Genomic DNA, 14962 nt, shown 5'->3' on the forward strand with positions numbered 1-14962 from the left:
GAACTCTGTACAATTTGTACAGATCAATAGAATTTTCATAGAAATTCTACAGGACTTGGGTCCTAAACCTCTTTAGAAATGTTCTATAGAAAATTTTTAGCAAGGGGGAAAAAAATCTTCCTATTTCCTATATTTTCTGATACACTCAGTATAATTTTATTTCTTGTGTAACTCCCGATCAGTTACGACCATGCTTAGTGCTTTAGAATAAAAATGTTTACATTTATTGTTTATGAAAGTCTCATGTGATTCCGACCTGACTGTTATTCTCCACAAACGTTCCGATTTAAACGAGAGTTTCCGATTGCGACGTCGGAACCGAACTCCATCGTAAGCCGAGGAAATAAGTTGGTTCAAATGTGGGGGGAGGGGAATGGGGGGGGGGATATAAAAAATGACCAAGATAGTTTATATATATATATGTATTTTTTTTTAAGTAATTGTTTGGGAAAAAAAAGAGGGAGAGAGGAAAATGTTGGTGCCTTCTGTGCCTTTTGGGGAGGCACAACTAGCTCCGCCCAGCCCAATAAAGCCCGGAACCGTCTCTCTTCCAATCGAGACAAAAGAAGGAGAAAGGCGACTGAAGGAGCAGCACCGGCAGCAGCAGCGGAACCTCGCGGCACCTCGGAGGCGACAAGCAGCCCACTTCCACGCAATCTCTCTCACACGCACACCCTTCTAACCTTTGAACCTTCATTGTCCCGACGTACCCACTCGAACCGCCGCGTTCCAATGATGTCATACCTGTGGATTCTGCTCCTCTTTGGAGGTTTGTTTGCTGAACGTGCTCACACGGAAGGTAATTATGATTTTTTTTTTTTTTTTGTTCCCTTGTTCAATTATCTATTATGGGTTTTTTTTCTTCTTCCGTGACAGCCTCAACGCTCATTGCGGTGTCTACGCGTGCGCGCGCGCGTGCCAGTCTGTCTGTCTGCGCGCGCGCGTGTGTGCGCTCCGTGTTAATAATGATTATTGAATGGGAAGCGTCAGGGGTCTGTAATAGCCCCACTGTCATTTACATAATTGCACTTATGTCCTGAGGTATGTGGCCAACAGCGTGATTTATTTATTTATTTTTTTATTACTCTGCTGAAATGTTGCCACCCCTATGGATTTGATCTAAAAAACCTGCTCTGGATTGCTATTATTAAGATGGAAGGGAAAAATTGCAATTACTATGAATTTCAGCCACTTCACGCCTAGAAGCAAATATAACTTCATATATTGAGCCTCATGTAATCAGATTCAGTTTCGTCCCCATAGATGCCTTTTGTCCGGCATTCACGGGTTAATAATTCTTCCATTCCTTTGAAATGCACGCCCATATAATCTAATAAAGTGCCATAGAAAATCTGTCAATCAATTCAGCCTTTTATAAGTTTGACGGACAGGACAGAATTTGATTGGTACTGTCAGACAGTTCGTGACTTGAGTGCGTTTGCGCGTGTCTTGTAAAGTGGTTCATCCGTATGGCTGCAATGCATTGCACGAGTTTTTTGTAATGGTAAGATGAATATTATTGTAAAAAATAAAAATGCAATTTTACAGTCAACGGACAGTCACATTTAAAGCTAAACGTAGAATTTTCCGTGCTAAAATAATCTCATTACAAGAACATTTTAAAAACTTTAAGAAATTTCAAATCAGTGATTTTTTTTTTCCACACATCAATATTTAAAAAATGTAAATCCTTGTAACATCAGCGCTTGTTAAATTTTCTAGTTATACAATCGGTACTAAAAATTAATAAAAAAGAAAACACTACTTCCTTTTAATAAAAACAATGCATTTTGTCACAATGCAACATGTTTTAATGACATCCATCCATCCATTTTCTTTTGCCCCTTATCCTCACGAGGGTCGCGGGGAGTGCAGGAGCCTATCCCGGTAGTCAACGGGCAGCAGGCGGGGTTAACTCTGAAGTGGTCGCCGGCCAATCGCAGGGCACATTGAGACAAACAGTCGCACTCACAATCACACCTACGCGCAATTTAGAGTGTCCAATTATTGTTGCATGTTTTTGGGACGTGGGAGGAAGTTTACAAAATATACACGCATGCGCATTACTCACAAGGAGACTTTTCAGCACAGGAGGCGCTCAGACCTGTCACACTGGGAACCGTTTGGACAGAAGCCATTAAAATTTTCATGAAGTCACCCTAGCATATTAAAAAAAATTAAATAAAAATCTCAAGATGCCGCATCTCCAATCGTGTACCCCCCGTCACCCTCCAGTGAAGGTCAGCTATGTTTTTATTTTAAATGATGCACGTATACCTAATGAAGTGGTCAGTGAAAGCAATGACGAGCATTTACGTCAATGGGATTGGACGGATGTCGGCCAATGTCGTCCCACCGCTTCCCTTCGGCTTTAACCGACAAACCGGTACACACACACGGACGCGCTCTTTTGTGCTCGCCACTCCCATCACATCATTTACTTAACCGTCGACGTGAGTTGACACTGGAACAGGAAGCGCGCGCTCGCCTCATGTGTAAGCATTAACCAGAACCTTTATAGCCCTTATAAAATGATAAAAGTGACGTATGCGTCGGGAGTGTGTCTGTAATCCGAGCGGACCTCGCAAGACTCCGCAACTCAACTGCAGTCGGTGTCCCGCGGGCGCACGTTAGCGATGTGTACCGTACACAACTGTGTCTGTTTTCGCATCACCTGACGACACGCACGTTGAGGTGTGTGGTTACTGATAGCAAGTGTTTGGTTTCTGGTTCAAGTACACACATCGATTACAGTTGAGTTGTCAAGAATTTGATATAATAGTACACAATGGTGTACAAAAGGGGTGCCTAGACTTTTTTTTTTTTTTTTTTTTTTTAACCCCAAGGTCTACTTTTCAAGGAGCCAGGCTCTCGCGAGCTACCAACAGGGGGCGTTTTAAGGTTGATGTCATGTTGCTTTCTATTTTTAAAATACTAAATTAGCTTTTTGTGCACTGTATTGTCTGCGATTTCATCCCGGATCAGGCTGTGCCAAGGTGGAATTTTAAAAATGACACACCTTCTCATCCTGCACTTTCTACTTTTTGCTTCAGACCAGACCTTTCCCACTCGGAAAAGAGAAAATCTGGTCCAGTTTAACCACTTTTTCTTCGATTATTCACATACTCCCGACAGTCATTGCATCTTAAAACAACAGCATTTCTTTTTTTTTTTTTAACTTTCTCCATTAATATCGAAAGTAAACATAAGCAGCATGTCGAGGTCGTCTTTGCTCTACGTAGCCCAGACTGTGTTGCTAACTAAAGCAAGCATGTTTTTTTTTTGTTTTTTTTTTGGGGACGCCGTCCCGTGATCAGCCAAGCAGTCTTGGTCGATGGAGATGGATGCATTGAGGACCCCTGGTGTACAATATTTGTTGCTGCACCGGTTGTCTTCAAATATCAGTTGCTTGAAGTGTAATAAGACCGTCACAAAAATGTTCTTTGTAAGTTTGTCTTGAGCGTTTCACGTTTTGTGTTAGCATAAAGCTAATTTGAGATTCTTGGTAATACGAGTATTTCTCCTTGTTTTATGTTTAGTTTGACACTAGGCTTCAAAACAGCAGAGATGTATAATAAATGAAATAGTCATTTAACAAAATAAAATAATAACAATAAAAATGGTTCACTGCGAGGGCGGCACGGTGGATCAGCTGGGAAGCGTTAGCCTCACAGTACTGAAGTCCCGGGTTCAATCCCGGATCCCGCCTGTGTGGAGTTTGCATGTTGCCCCCGTGCCTGCGTGAATTTTCTCCGAACACTCCGATTTCCCCCCACATCCCAAAAACATGCGACATTAATCGGACACTCTAAATTGCCCCTAGGTGTGATCGTGAGTGCGACAGTTTGTCTCGATGTGCCCTGCGATTGGCCGGCAACCCGTTCAGGGTGTACTCCGCCTCGTGCCCGTTGACAGCTGGGATTGGCTCCAGCACTTCCTGCAACCCTTGTGAGGATAAGCAGCCAAGAAAATGGATGGGTGTATGGTTCACTGTGGTGAAAATGGTACACACGCAAGTAGTGCTCGTAATATTGCAGTTTTGTTGGCGACATTTTGACTTTAGTGTGATTTTCTATTTTCATTATTTCCCATGGGTAAAGTTCATATGAAAAGGTTCCACAGTATTTTTAAAAAATAACAAACAACAGTACAAAAAGCTCACCATGTGCCGCTAAGGGGAAAAGTTCAATATTTGGGATTTCACAATAGCGGCGCCCGCATCAAACAGCTGCGAGGTGTTTGAAACACGAGACCGGTGGAAAGATTTCTTCAGGTGATGCCCGTCCACGCACAAGTCTCGGCTGATTCGAAAGTTTCGGTGAGCTTCTCTGCTTTTCTCCTTTTGTTTTACATAAATTGGCTCATATGTCAATGTCATTTTTTTTGGAGGGGTATTTTTTTTTTCTCCTCCACTGCCAAGAATCTCTAGAATACGAAAGATTATAGTCCTTCTGTCTAGCTTCATCCTCGAACCAGGAAGTAGCATGCTAGCTAACATATTATTGGCGAACAAAGAAAAAAAAGATACATTTAGATACAAAGAAAGATAAGAAACATAGATACATTTTCTTAGAGGGACCTTTTGACTGTTTTGGTCATCGTAATGAAATAAAATTAATAATAAAAAAAAAGGTATAGCTGTGTCCACTGTTAGCCTCAGCGAACCAGGAAGTACCTTGCTAACATATGAACCATACAAGCAAAATCTCAACACGGCAAATACTTTTTTAAAATTTATTTATATATATATATATTTTTTTTAAAGAAGAGTTAATTTTTTTGGTCATTTGAAGCTCAGAAATATTGTGCCTAAAATGATAAGGTCCCACAGTCTTTTTTTTTTTTTTTTTTTTTTTTTTTTTTTTTTTTTGTAAACCAGGAAGTAACCTGTTGCTTACATAAAGGTTGGCTGGAAAGAAATATAAACTGACCACAATTTTTTTTTTTTTTTTTTAGTTTGACACTAGGATTTATTTTCATTTAAACCATCATGGTGACCCCACCCCTTTCTGCTCTAGAAAAAAAAAAAGTCCTGCTGTTTTACATAATTCTTTGAACTCGGAAGTAGCGTGTTAGCTAACAAGTGGACAGGGAACCAAACGTGAACAGCACGGCGGTTGCTTTCACCACAGAGGAATGTATTTTCTGTTCCATCACCAAGGAGACGCCGCCCCGATTCCCCACTCCAAAACCAAAAAATGATGAGGTCCTCTCATCTCGGCTGCGTTCGGAAATTGTATCTGGCGCTCTCACGGCGCCCTGAGAGTACCGGGTTTAAAGAGGCAGAGCGCGCCATGTTGGATGTGTCGGTTCTGCTCGGAAACATTTTGCGCTTTCTATTCTGTCGGAGCGGCGGGAACGCGGACGGCGCGCTCCAACAACGCTGAAAAGTTTCTGAACGTCGAGAGCGGGCTTGGAATGACTTTCCAAACGTATCGCTTAAAAGTTCATCCTCGGTGAACCAGGAAGTAGCTTGCATATTGTCAGCATAACCGCCTAAAACGCATAACAAAGTCAACCCCATCCGACCTTTGCGGAATGCCTTCGTATGGATGTCTGAGAAATCTCTATTGACAAAAATCTATTTTTTGCAAGCACATTGGGATTTTTGAAACTGATATTCCCAAGAGTAAGATCAAAGGGACCTGGGCAATTATGCTATTAGGCCAAGCGTGTCAAACTCATTTTTGTCGCGGGCCACATTGTAGCTACGGTTTCCCTCAAAGGGGCCGATATGGCTGTGAAACAATAAAAATCATTAACGGCGTCATCGTATTTACACATGTAATTCATGAACTAGTTTTGGAAGCAGAAAACAAGGGTAATGGGTTTTTCCAACTATTGTTGTTTGGGAACACAAAAATGCTTGTGATATCGCAACATTATCATTTATGGTATGACAATTTGAAATTCGGTCCAGAATTGAACAAAAAACTTGCGGAAGTTGATACACGTGATTTGCCTCCGCGGGCCACATAAAATCATGCGGTGGGCCGGATCTGGCCCCTGGGCCTCAAGTTTGACACTGTGTGTTAGGTTAACGTGTGATACTGACAAAAAGAAAGCAAGTACGACGCTAAAAATGTAATTCTATTCAGTCCAAAAAATGTAAAAGACATTTGCGTATGTCATAAATTTTCTAGTTTTTTCTTGACTCAAACGGCCGCCATGTTGGAGGTCGGCGCAATGTTTTATTCCGGGGTTCGATGGTTGGATACCAGCCAAAATTTCACCAAAACGTGCCGTTAATATTTTCATATTTTTGCTTTGTGCATTACAAAAAGTCCCACTGATTCGCCGTGACTCATCGTCACGCCGCTCTGTTGTTAAATGTGCCTGGTTTGTCCGCGTTCCCTTGACACCGGCACGGAGTTTGGGCTCAGAGGATCGCGTGCGACCACGCGGAGTCAGAAGCAGATGAGTCAGAAGCCTCCGAGGGAAAGTTGCGGCGAGAGAACAAAGTGCCAGAGACAATAGGAACCAGTCGGATAGCAGCAGTCCGACACTCCAGACGCAAAACAGAATCGCCCTCGAACGCCGGTCCTGGATGTTGGCACCGTTGAGAGGGAGGTCGAGATTTTTGTTTTTTAAGAGGGAGAGGAGGTAGTTAGCAAAGGAAGTGATAAATGGGAACACAATGTTCTATAAAGTGCCGCTACAAGCGGATTTTTGTTTTCATTTTTACGAGGGGTTGCGACACCGTCAATCCTGTCGTCACGCTGCTAACTGGTTCTCATTATGTGTAATTGCGTTGCATTCACGTTAAACAAAACCGTGGAGTTAATTCTGAATGATTCAAATTTAGAAAAACAAAACAATTCCCCCAAAACAATGAAAATTGAATTAGTCAGTTCAGTAGGCATATCCTTTATTTTGGTTTGGCTTAAGTAACATTTTACCATCCTTAACATACAGACAACTGTAAGATGTTATAAAAAAAAAAAATAGTTTTCAGATGAACCTCTCATTATTATCGTAATTCCTGGCCAACAGAGCGCACCTGGTTATAAGCCTCGGTACACAGAAAGCGTTTAATGCTAGCGCGGCGCTAGCGTTAGTGCGGCACTAGTGTTAGCACGGGGCTAGCATTAACATGTCACTAGCGTCAGCGCAGTGCTAGCGTTAAACCAGGGGTCACCAACGCGGTACCCGCGGGCGAACGGTTGCCCGCGAGGACCATATAAGGCGCCCCCGAGGTATCTTCTAAGAATACCACACGCAACAAACTTTTACTATTATTTCTGCTTTAAATTCTGAATCTGACTTGCTTACGTGATTCAAAATTTTAAAATACCTGTAACGTCATATACTACAATAAATTAAAGCAAAAATATTTTATGTACGTGTAATGAACTGAGTATGAAATTTGCCACAAACAGGTCACGTCGCCCTTTATACGGTCGGTGCTCACTAAGTAGCCCTCATCCTCATAAAGGTTGCCGAGCCCCGCGTTAAACTCTTTAAACACTAGCGTGGCGCTAGCGTTAGTGCGGCGCTAGCGTTGGCGCGGCGCTACTTGTCAGCTCTTTCAACTCTTTCTGTGTACCGTGGCTTATAACCAGGTGCGCTAACGCTAGCGCCGCATAAACCGCAGGGTTGAAAGCGTGTGAAAAAAGTCACGGTTTGTAGGCTGGAAATTACAGTAAATGTATAATATTAGACAAGCGAGATAAACAAAAAAAAGCACCAATGTAATATGAAATATGGAAGGAATAGAACACTGTACCTTTGTGAACAGCCGACAGACATGTTTTTCTGTTTTTATGATCCTATTGAAGCTTTCATGCGTGTCCCTGTAATTGCTGGCCAGCCTGTCATTACGGCGTTTTCGACAGCTCCGAATGTTTTCGCTCACATTAAGAGCAGCATTTTGTATTTCTTCCCTCGGGAACCGTGGATACTCGCATGGGGAAATATGTCGCTCGTATTTGATCATTTTCATCACATTATGCATATTATCCCATTATGTCCCTGCTGTAATAGCAAAATATGAATTGCTTCAAACCTAAAATTCCATCCATCCATTTTCTTTGCTGCTAAGAATCATAAGAAAGATATCGCAATTGTATTATTTGTGTGGTTATTCTTCGGCTTTTATTGACTATGAACAAAATCATAATCTGTCCCAACTATTTGGGGAAAAAGTCACAAAATATCAAATGCAAGATGCAGACCTCGGGGTACAGCGAGTTTGGCTTTTTCTTTGGCTTTTGCTGGCACAATGTACAAGTTAGAGCAACCTTAACAAGGTTGAAACAGTGTATTTGCCCAAATCACATGACTTTGTCTTACTTAAATCTGATAGTTTCATAACTAACATAGCTAACACCCAGTGCAAAATGCCATAGATGAGCTAACAAAACTAGCATTGATGTGGCAGTGTTACAAACCTTTAACAAAGAAGTAAATTACTGCACTACAATACTTAAGAGTTCTATTTTACACAAGGTATATTTGAGATGTTCTGAAAGTGATTTGAGATACATAAATCCATCCAGCCATTTTCTTTGCCGCTTATCCTCACGAGGGTCGCGGGGAGTGTTGGAAACTACCCCAGCCGTCAACGGGCAGGTGGCGGGTTACACCCTGAACCGGTTGCCAGCCAATCGCAGGGCACGTAGAGACAAACAGCCGCACTCACAATCACACCTCAGGGCAATTTAGAGTTTCCAATTCATCCATCCATCCATTTTCTGTGCTGCTTATCCTCACGAGGGTCGTAAGGAGTGCCGGAGCCCATCCCAGCTTTCAACGGGCAGGAGGCGGGGTACACCCTGAACCGGTCGCCAGACAATCGCAGAGCACATGGAGAAAAACAAGAGTCGCGCTCACAATCACACCTAGGGGCAATTTGGAGCGTCCAATTAATGCTGCATGTTTTTGGGGATTTGGGAGGAAACCGGAGTGCCCTCCCGGAGAAAACCCACGCAGGCACGGGGAGAACATGCAAACTCCACACAGGCGGGGTCCGGGATCGAACCAGTATCCACCGTGCCACCTAAAATTCCAAACGAATTTTGTTGCTCAATGAAGGGCCGTCGTACGTTCGCGAAAATCCCAACTTGAGGCCAAATTCCAATTCCGAACGCAGTGTCTGAAAATAACCTCCCGCGTGAGCCACTTGCTGCTCACCGGGTCTCGAGACAAGAACTTTGCCCGCTGAGCCCATTGTGCTAAAGTTCCGTCGCCAGCTGGTGCGCATCTGCCGCCTCGTGACTCTTCAAATAAATGACGGAGCGCTTGTGTTTACGTTAGACTCGACGAGGAAAACAACAACAACAACAACAACAACGCCGTCGCTCTTATCACATTTACTCAGCATTCGTGTGGGTGTGCATTTCTGCTGTTTGTGTGTTTTGTTTTGGTTTGTTTTAACACATCAGCGCACAGCCGAGACGTGTTTGTGCACGTTAACTTCGTTTGTTTATGCGTGATTTTTTTTTTTTTTTTGGGGGGGGGGGGTTGTTTGCGCATGGAGCGTACCAGGTTGCCTCGTTCCGAGGATTTACAGTGCCGCTCTCTGTCCTCCGGGCTTCAACCGATACACTCTGCAAACATCGACGTTCAGTTATGAAATTTGCATGAATCATGAGCTGAAGCATCATTTTAGCCGTTATGTTTGCCACGCCTATCCATTTTTATAGCGCAGCGAAGAACAACCACTCACATTCACAGCTATGGAATGTCTATCCATCCGTTTCTCTTAGCCGCTTATCCTCACGAGGGTGGCGGGGAGTACTGGAGCCTATCCAAGCCGTCAACGGACAGCAGGCGGGTTACAGCCTGAATCGGTATCCAGCCAATCGCAGGGCACATAGAAACAATTACCCGCACTCACAATCACACCTAGGGGCCATTTAGAGTATCCAATTAATCCATCCATCCATTTTCCCTGCTTCTTATCCTCACAAGGGTCGTGGGAGTGCTGGAGCCTATCCCAGCCGTCAGCGGGCAGGAGGCGGGGTACACCCTGAACCGGTCGCCAGACAATCGCAGAGCACATGGAGAAAAACAGAGTCGCGCTCACAATCACACCTAGGGGCAATTTAGAGTATCCAATTAATCCATACATCCATTTTCCCTGCTTCTTATCCTCACAAGGGTCGTGGGAGTGCTGGAGCCTATCTCAGCTGTCAACGGGCAGGAGGCAGGGTATCGTAGGGCACATAGAGACAAATAACAGTCTCACCCACAATCACACCTAGGGGCAATTCAGAGTGTCCAATTAATCCATCCATCCATTTTCTCTGCTCCTTCTCCTCACAAGGGTCACGGGAGTGCTGGAGCTTATCCCAGCCATCAACGGGCAGGAGGCGGTTTACACCCTGAACTGGTCGCCAGCCAATCGCAGGGCACATAGAGACAAACAGCCGCACTCACAATCACACCTTTGGGCAATTTAAAGTGTCCAATTCATGTATATATTTTTTGGAATGTGGGAGGAAACCGGAGTGCCCGGAGTAAACCCACGCAGGCACGGGGAGATCATGCAAACTCCACACAGGGATGGGCCGGGATTCGAACGCGGTACCTCAGAACTGCGAGGCCAACGCTTTCCTGTTGATCCACCGTGCCGCCAGCTACGGAATATTTAGTCTTTAATTAACCCGCCGTGCATGTTTTTTGTAATCTGGGAGGAAGGCTCCACAGCTGAGATTCAAACCCTCAACCTCAGAACTGTGAGGCAGACGTGCTCACCGCTTGCGTTTCCGTTACAGATCCCCCCCCCCCCCTCCCCCCTTAAGTCAACGTCGCCTCTTGGCCGGCGCTCAGAAACGTCTCCCGCCCCGTCGGCCCGGCCGGCTTTGCTGCCTCAGCTCCTCGCACGCATCGGCGGAATGTCGCGGGCCGCTCTCAAAGACGTCCACGCGTGCGCCAGACAAAGGCCGACTCTTCTCATTTTAGTGCACAATCGCCACGCCGGCGTGGATGCAGGCTTTTGTTTTATTTTTGGGGGGAAATGTTGTGTGCGTCGAGGCAGGGTGAACGCGATTGATTTGTCGTCGCGTTGCGGCTGCAGCGGGAACACATTAGTACAGGGTGGGGTTCTGCCTGTGTGTGCGTGTATGTGTGTGTCCGTGAGGTTATGCGCGCTGGACTTTGCAGTGAACCAGTTTTTTACCTTTCAGGCCAAAGTTAGAAAAAACAGATGGGGGGGGAGAAAAACAATTGCGACCCGTTTTGTTTTCTTTGCGGACTTTTCAAATCACGGCGAACGCAATTGAGTACTTACTTTTACAATGGGACTGCCGAGTTTTTGAAAATACAATTGTAGGAATAAGTTAACTGCTGTTCATGCAAATATCTAAAACAATGGGAAACGTATACTTATTATGTAATACCCCAAAGATCAGGAATTAATAGAAAATGTAACGTGGGGGGGGGGGCACGGTGGATCAGCTGGAAAGCGTTGGTTCAATCCCGGACCCGCCTGTGTGGAGTTTGCATGTTCTCCCCGTGCCTGCGTGGGTTTCCTCCGGGCAGTCCGGTTTCCTCCCACGTTCCAAAAACAAGCAACATTCATTGGAAACTCTAAATTGCCCCGAGGTGGGATTGTGAGTGCAGCTGTTTGTCACGATGTGCCCTGCGATTGGGTGGCAACAAGATGAGGGTGCGCCCCGCCTCCTGCCCGTTGACGGCTGGGATAGGCTCCAGCACTCCCTGCGACCCTCGTGAGGTTAAGCTTCGAAGAAAATGGATGGAGCGATGTGATGTTGAGGGTGCCAATATTTTTGAGCACTACTGTTGGGCAGATGAAAAAATATTATTTGGTGGTTTAATTTCACACTTGATGCACTCCGGGTGGGGCTGCATCAGGGATCCGCGCTGAGCCCCTTTCTGTTTGCGGTAGTAATGGAAACGCTGACAGATGAGGTCAGACTGGAATCCCCTTGGACCATGATGTTCGCAGATGATATTGTGATATGCAGTGAAAGCAGGGAACAGGGGGAGGAACAGTTCGAAAGATGGAGGTACGCAGTTGAAAGGAGAGGAATGAAGATTAGCCGAAGTAAAACGGAATATGTGTGCGTGAATGAGAGGGGCGGAGGAGGAAGAGTGAAGCTCCGGGGAGAAGCGATGGCGAGGGTGGATGACTTCAAATACTTGGGGTCAAGAGTCTACAGTCGGGCAGAGTTTATAAAACGGTGGTAAGGCCGGCCATGATGTACGGATTAGAGACGGTGGCACTGGAGAGACAACAGGAAGCAGAACTGGAGGTGGCAGAAATGAAGATGTTGAGGTTCAGGTTTGGATATGATTAGAAATGAGCTCATTCGAGGGACAGCCAAAGTCGAATGTTTTGGAGACAGGAGCAGACTTTGATGGTTTGGATATGTCCAAATGCGAGAGAGTGAGTACATTGGTAGAAGGGGGACGAAGATTGAGCTGCCAGGCAAAAGAACGAGAGGAAGACCAAAGAAAAGGTTGATGGATGTTGTGAGGGAGGACAAGATGCACGAAATAGGCTTAGACGGAAAAAGATGACGCGCTGTGGTGACCCCTAGTCGGGACAAGCCGAAAGGAAAATAAGAAAATTCACTCCGGAGAGACCCAACTTTTATTCACGTCGGTAAAAAGCCAGCTTCCCGTTAATGTGTGCCGACAGTCGCGTAACTTCATCTCACGTTGTTCTTGTGTCAACAAGTTGCTTATCAAAAAAAAAAAAATGACATTTCTCGCACAACATCATGCGTGATGGCGGTTTGTGGTCCAAGACTTGTGTGCCATCAACAGGCTATTTTAGCAATCATTGTTGAATTTCGAATTGTACTCGAGCAAGGCGGCAAGAGAAGCGAGTGTTGCTCCTGATTCTGTTTTTGCGTTGACGGTTGCCAGATCTTTCTATTTTTTTTCACCAAATGTGTTTATTATTTCTCGGTAGATGACGTGGCCCCAACGGAGTTTGAAGCCGTCCACTCGACTTTGCTGCCCCAGTTTGAAATGCACCCGGAAATGGACGCCGAAACCGCGGCAGAGGTGAGGACGTGTTGCTTCATTGCACCGAAACAACCAGACACCTCAAGTAACTGTCGCCCGTGTTTGCAAGCTAACGCCCTTACATTTCTAATTTTAATTTATTAATATCACATGATTGCAGATGTTTTGGATGTCACGATGAATTATTACCCTCCCTTTTGTGTATTCCAAAAGTATTTGGTTCACAAACGGACAGTATTGCTTGATTGCCTAATGTTAGCTTTATGAGTTTATCTGCTAGCTCAAAGATATTATCAATAGATCAAAGTTATTATTATTAGTTGTTACTCTGAATCATGTGGCCTCGGCAGTCGGTCGCCCCGTGGAAGACGGCGCAGTGGAAAGATTCATGAGATATGAAGGGATTTTTTTTGTTGGTTTAAAAAAATGATCTAAGGCAGGGGTGTCAAACTCATTTTTCTCGCGGGCCACATTGTTGTTCCGGTTTCCCTTAGAGGGCCATTATTATGACTGTGGAACAAAAATATTTAATCATCTCGTCATATTTACATCATCAATTTATGAATTAGTTTTGGAATCAGAAATCAAGGGTGATGTGTTTTTCAACTATTCACGTTTGGTAACACAAAAATGCTTGTAATATTTCAACTTTTATGATATATGACAATTTGAAGTTTTGGTACAGATTTTTTACAAGAATCATGGACATTGACTCTCTAGATTTGGTTTCGCGGGCCACATAAAATCATGTGGTGGGCCAGATCTCACCCCCAGTCCTTGAGTTTGACACCTGTGCACTAAGAATATCGGATCTCCCTACCTGAAGATTAAATTCTTAGACTTTGTTTCTCCATGTAATACAGGATATGCTACCAGGTGAACCTGAGCCAACTGAAGCTGGAGCCCATCAAGAAGTGATGCCAGGTAAGGAGGAACCAGAACCGGAGGCTGCGTCAGAGGCGGAAGCCGAAGATCCTGCTGAAGGAGAATCTCCACCAGAGGCTAATGCAGAAGACGGAGCAGAGGCTCCTGCCGAAGGGGAAGAAGAGGGAGCACCACAAGGAGGAGACGAGGTGGCAGCTGACCCAGAACTAGATCCTGTAGCCGAAGAAGAAACAGACGCTGCGGGGGAACCAGAGCCAGAGGCTACCCTAGAACCAGAGGCCGAACAAGAGCCAGAAGCGGCAGCTGAACCACAACCAGAAGCTGAACCAGAACCTGCAGCAGAACCAGCAGCTGAACCAGAACCAGAGCCGGAGGCTGCAGAAGAACCAGCAGCTGAGCCAGGACCAGAGGCTCCAGAAGAACCAACAACTGAACCACAACCAGATACTACTGCCGCAGAAGAAGCGGAAGCAGAGGCTCCTGAGTCGGAAACAGAACCCTCAACCCAAGGTGATTTGGAACGTCTTCCCACCCCGTGATGATGTCTGGAGTCTCCTGTTCCAAAGACCCTGGAACGTATAAATGTCGAAATGTCATCTGCTCAAGTACTTAAACGAGATCATTTGAGCTTTTCCCTAACCGGGTCAAAGTTGCGATCCCTGCCATTCTTATCAGCCGAGGCTAATTGTCCATCTCCTGCTTGCCATCCCCTCCTCAAGGTCCTGCAGACGGTCTAGAAGATCCGGAATCTGCGCAAGACGTTGCCGACGTCGACGAAGACCCTTCTGCTAGCGCTGATGCGTCTCATGTCCACGAAGAGGTCAGTTCACGTTGATTCTTGATTCTCCGGCGAATACCTTACCTCAGTCATTCAATGGAAATCCCAGATTCCATTCCGCCGCCATCCAAGAGTCCACATGCTAAATAAAACATTTTCACAGCACGGATCCGACGATGAAGGCGCAGTAGGAGCCAACGCAGCTGCGCCACACGATGAGTCGGCGCACGCGGAGATGGACGTCGACACCGAAATCGAAGCCCGCGTCCCTTCAGGTGAGCGTGTATCATAAGAATAATGAATAATACACGTTCACGTCTGCTACGTGTAGTAGCGTTTTGTATTCATGAGGCTTTTGTA

General features: G+C 45.2%; 1 protein-coding gene across 3 annotated transcripts in view; it reads left to right on the forward strand.

Annotated features, from left to right (window-relative positions):
- Nucleotides 1–550: 550 nt before the first annotated feature.
- The window catches only part of si:ch211-39i22.1 (fibrous sheath CABYR-binding protein), a 31939-nt gene continuing 17527 nt past the window's right edge, over nucleotides 551–14962 (forward strand). The window contains exons 1-6 of one of the 3 annotated variants that reach the window (XM_061842607.1): nucleotides 551–799; nucleotides 12884–12978; nucleotides 13803–13863; nucleotides 13939–14334; nucleotides 14544–14644; nucleotides 14766–14877. In XM_061842607.1, the coding sequence (XP_061698591.1) occupies nucleotides 733–799; nucleotides 12884–12978; nucleotides 13803–13863; nucleotides 13939–14334; nucleotides 14544–14644; nucleotides 14766–14877 (832 nt within the window). In that variant the 5' untranslated portion in view covers nucleotides 551–732. Of the gene's footprint in view, nucleotides 800–4286; nucleotides 4319–12883; nucleotides 12979–13802; nucleotides 14335–14543; nucleotides 14645–14765; nucleotides 14878–14962 lie in introns of those variants that run through there. The other 2 variants (XM_061842606.1, XM_061842608.1) reach the window with 2 other exon arrangements.

The sequence above is a fragment of the Syngnathoides biaculeatus genome, chromosome 14, assembly GCF_019802595.1.
Source record: "Syngnathoides biaculeatus isolate LvHL_M chromosome 14, ASM1980259v1, whole genome shotgun sequence".
Taxonomy (NCBI): Eukaryota; Metazoa; Chordata; class Actinopteri; order Syngnathiformes; family Syngnathidae; genus Syngnathoides; species Syngnathoides biaculeatus.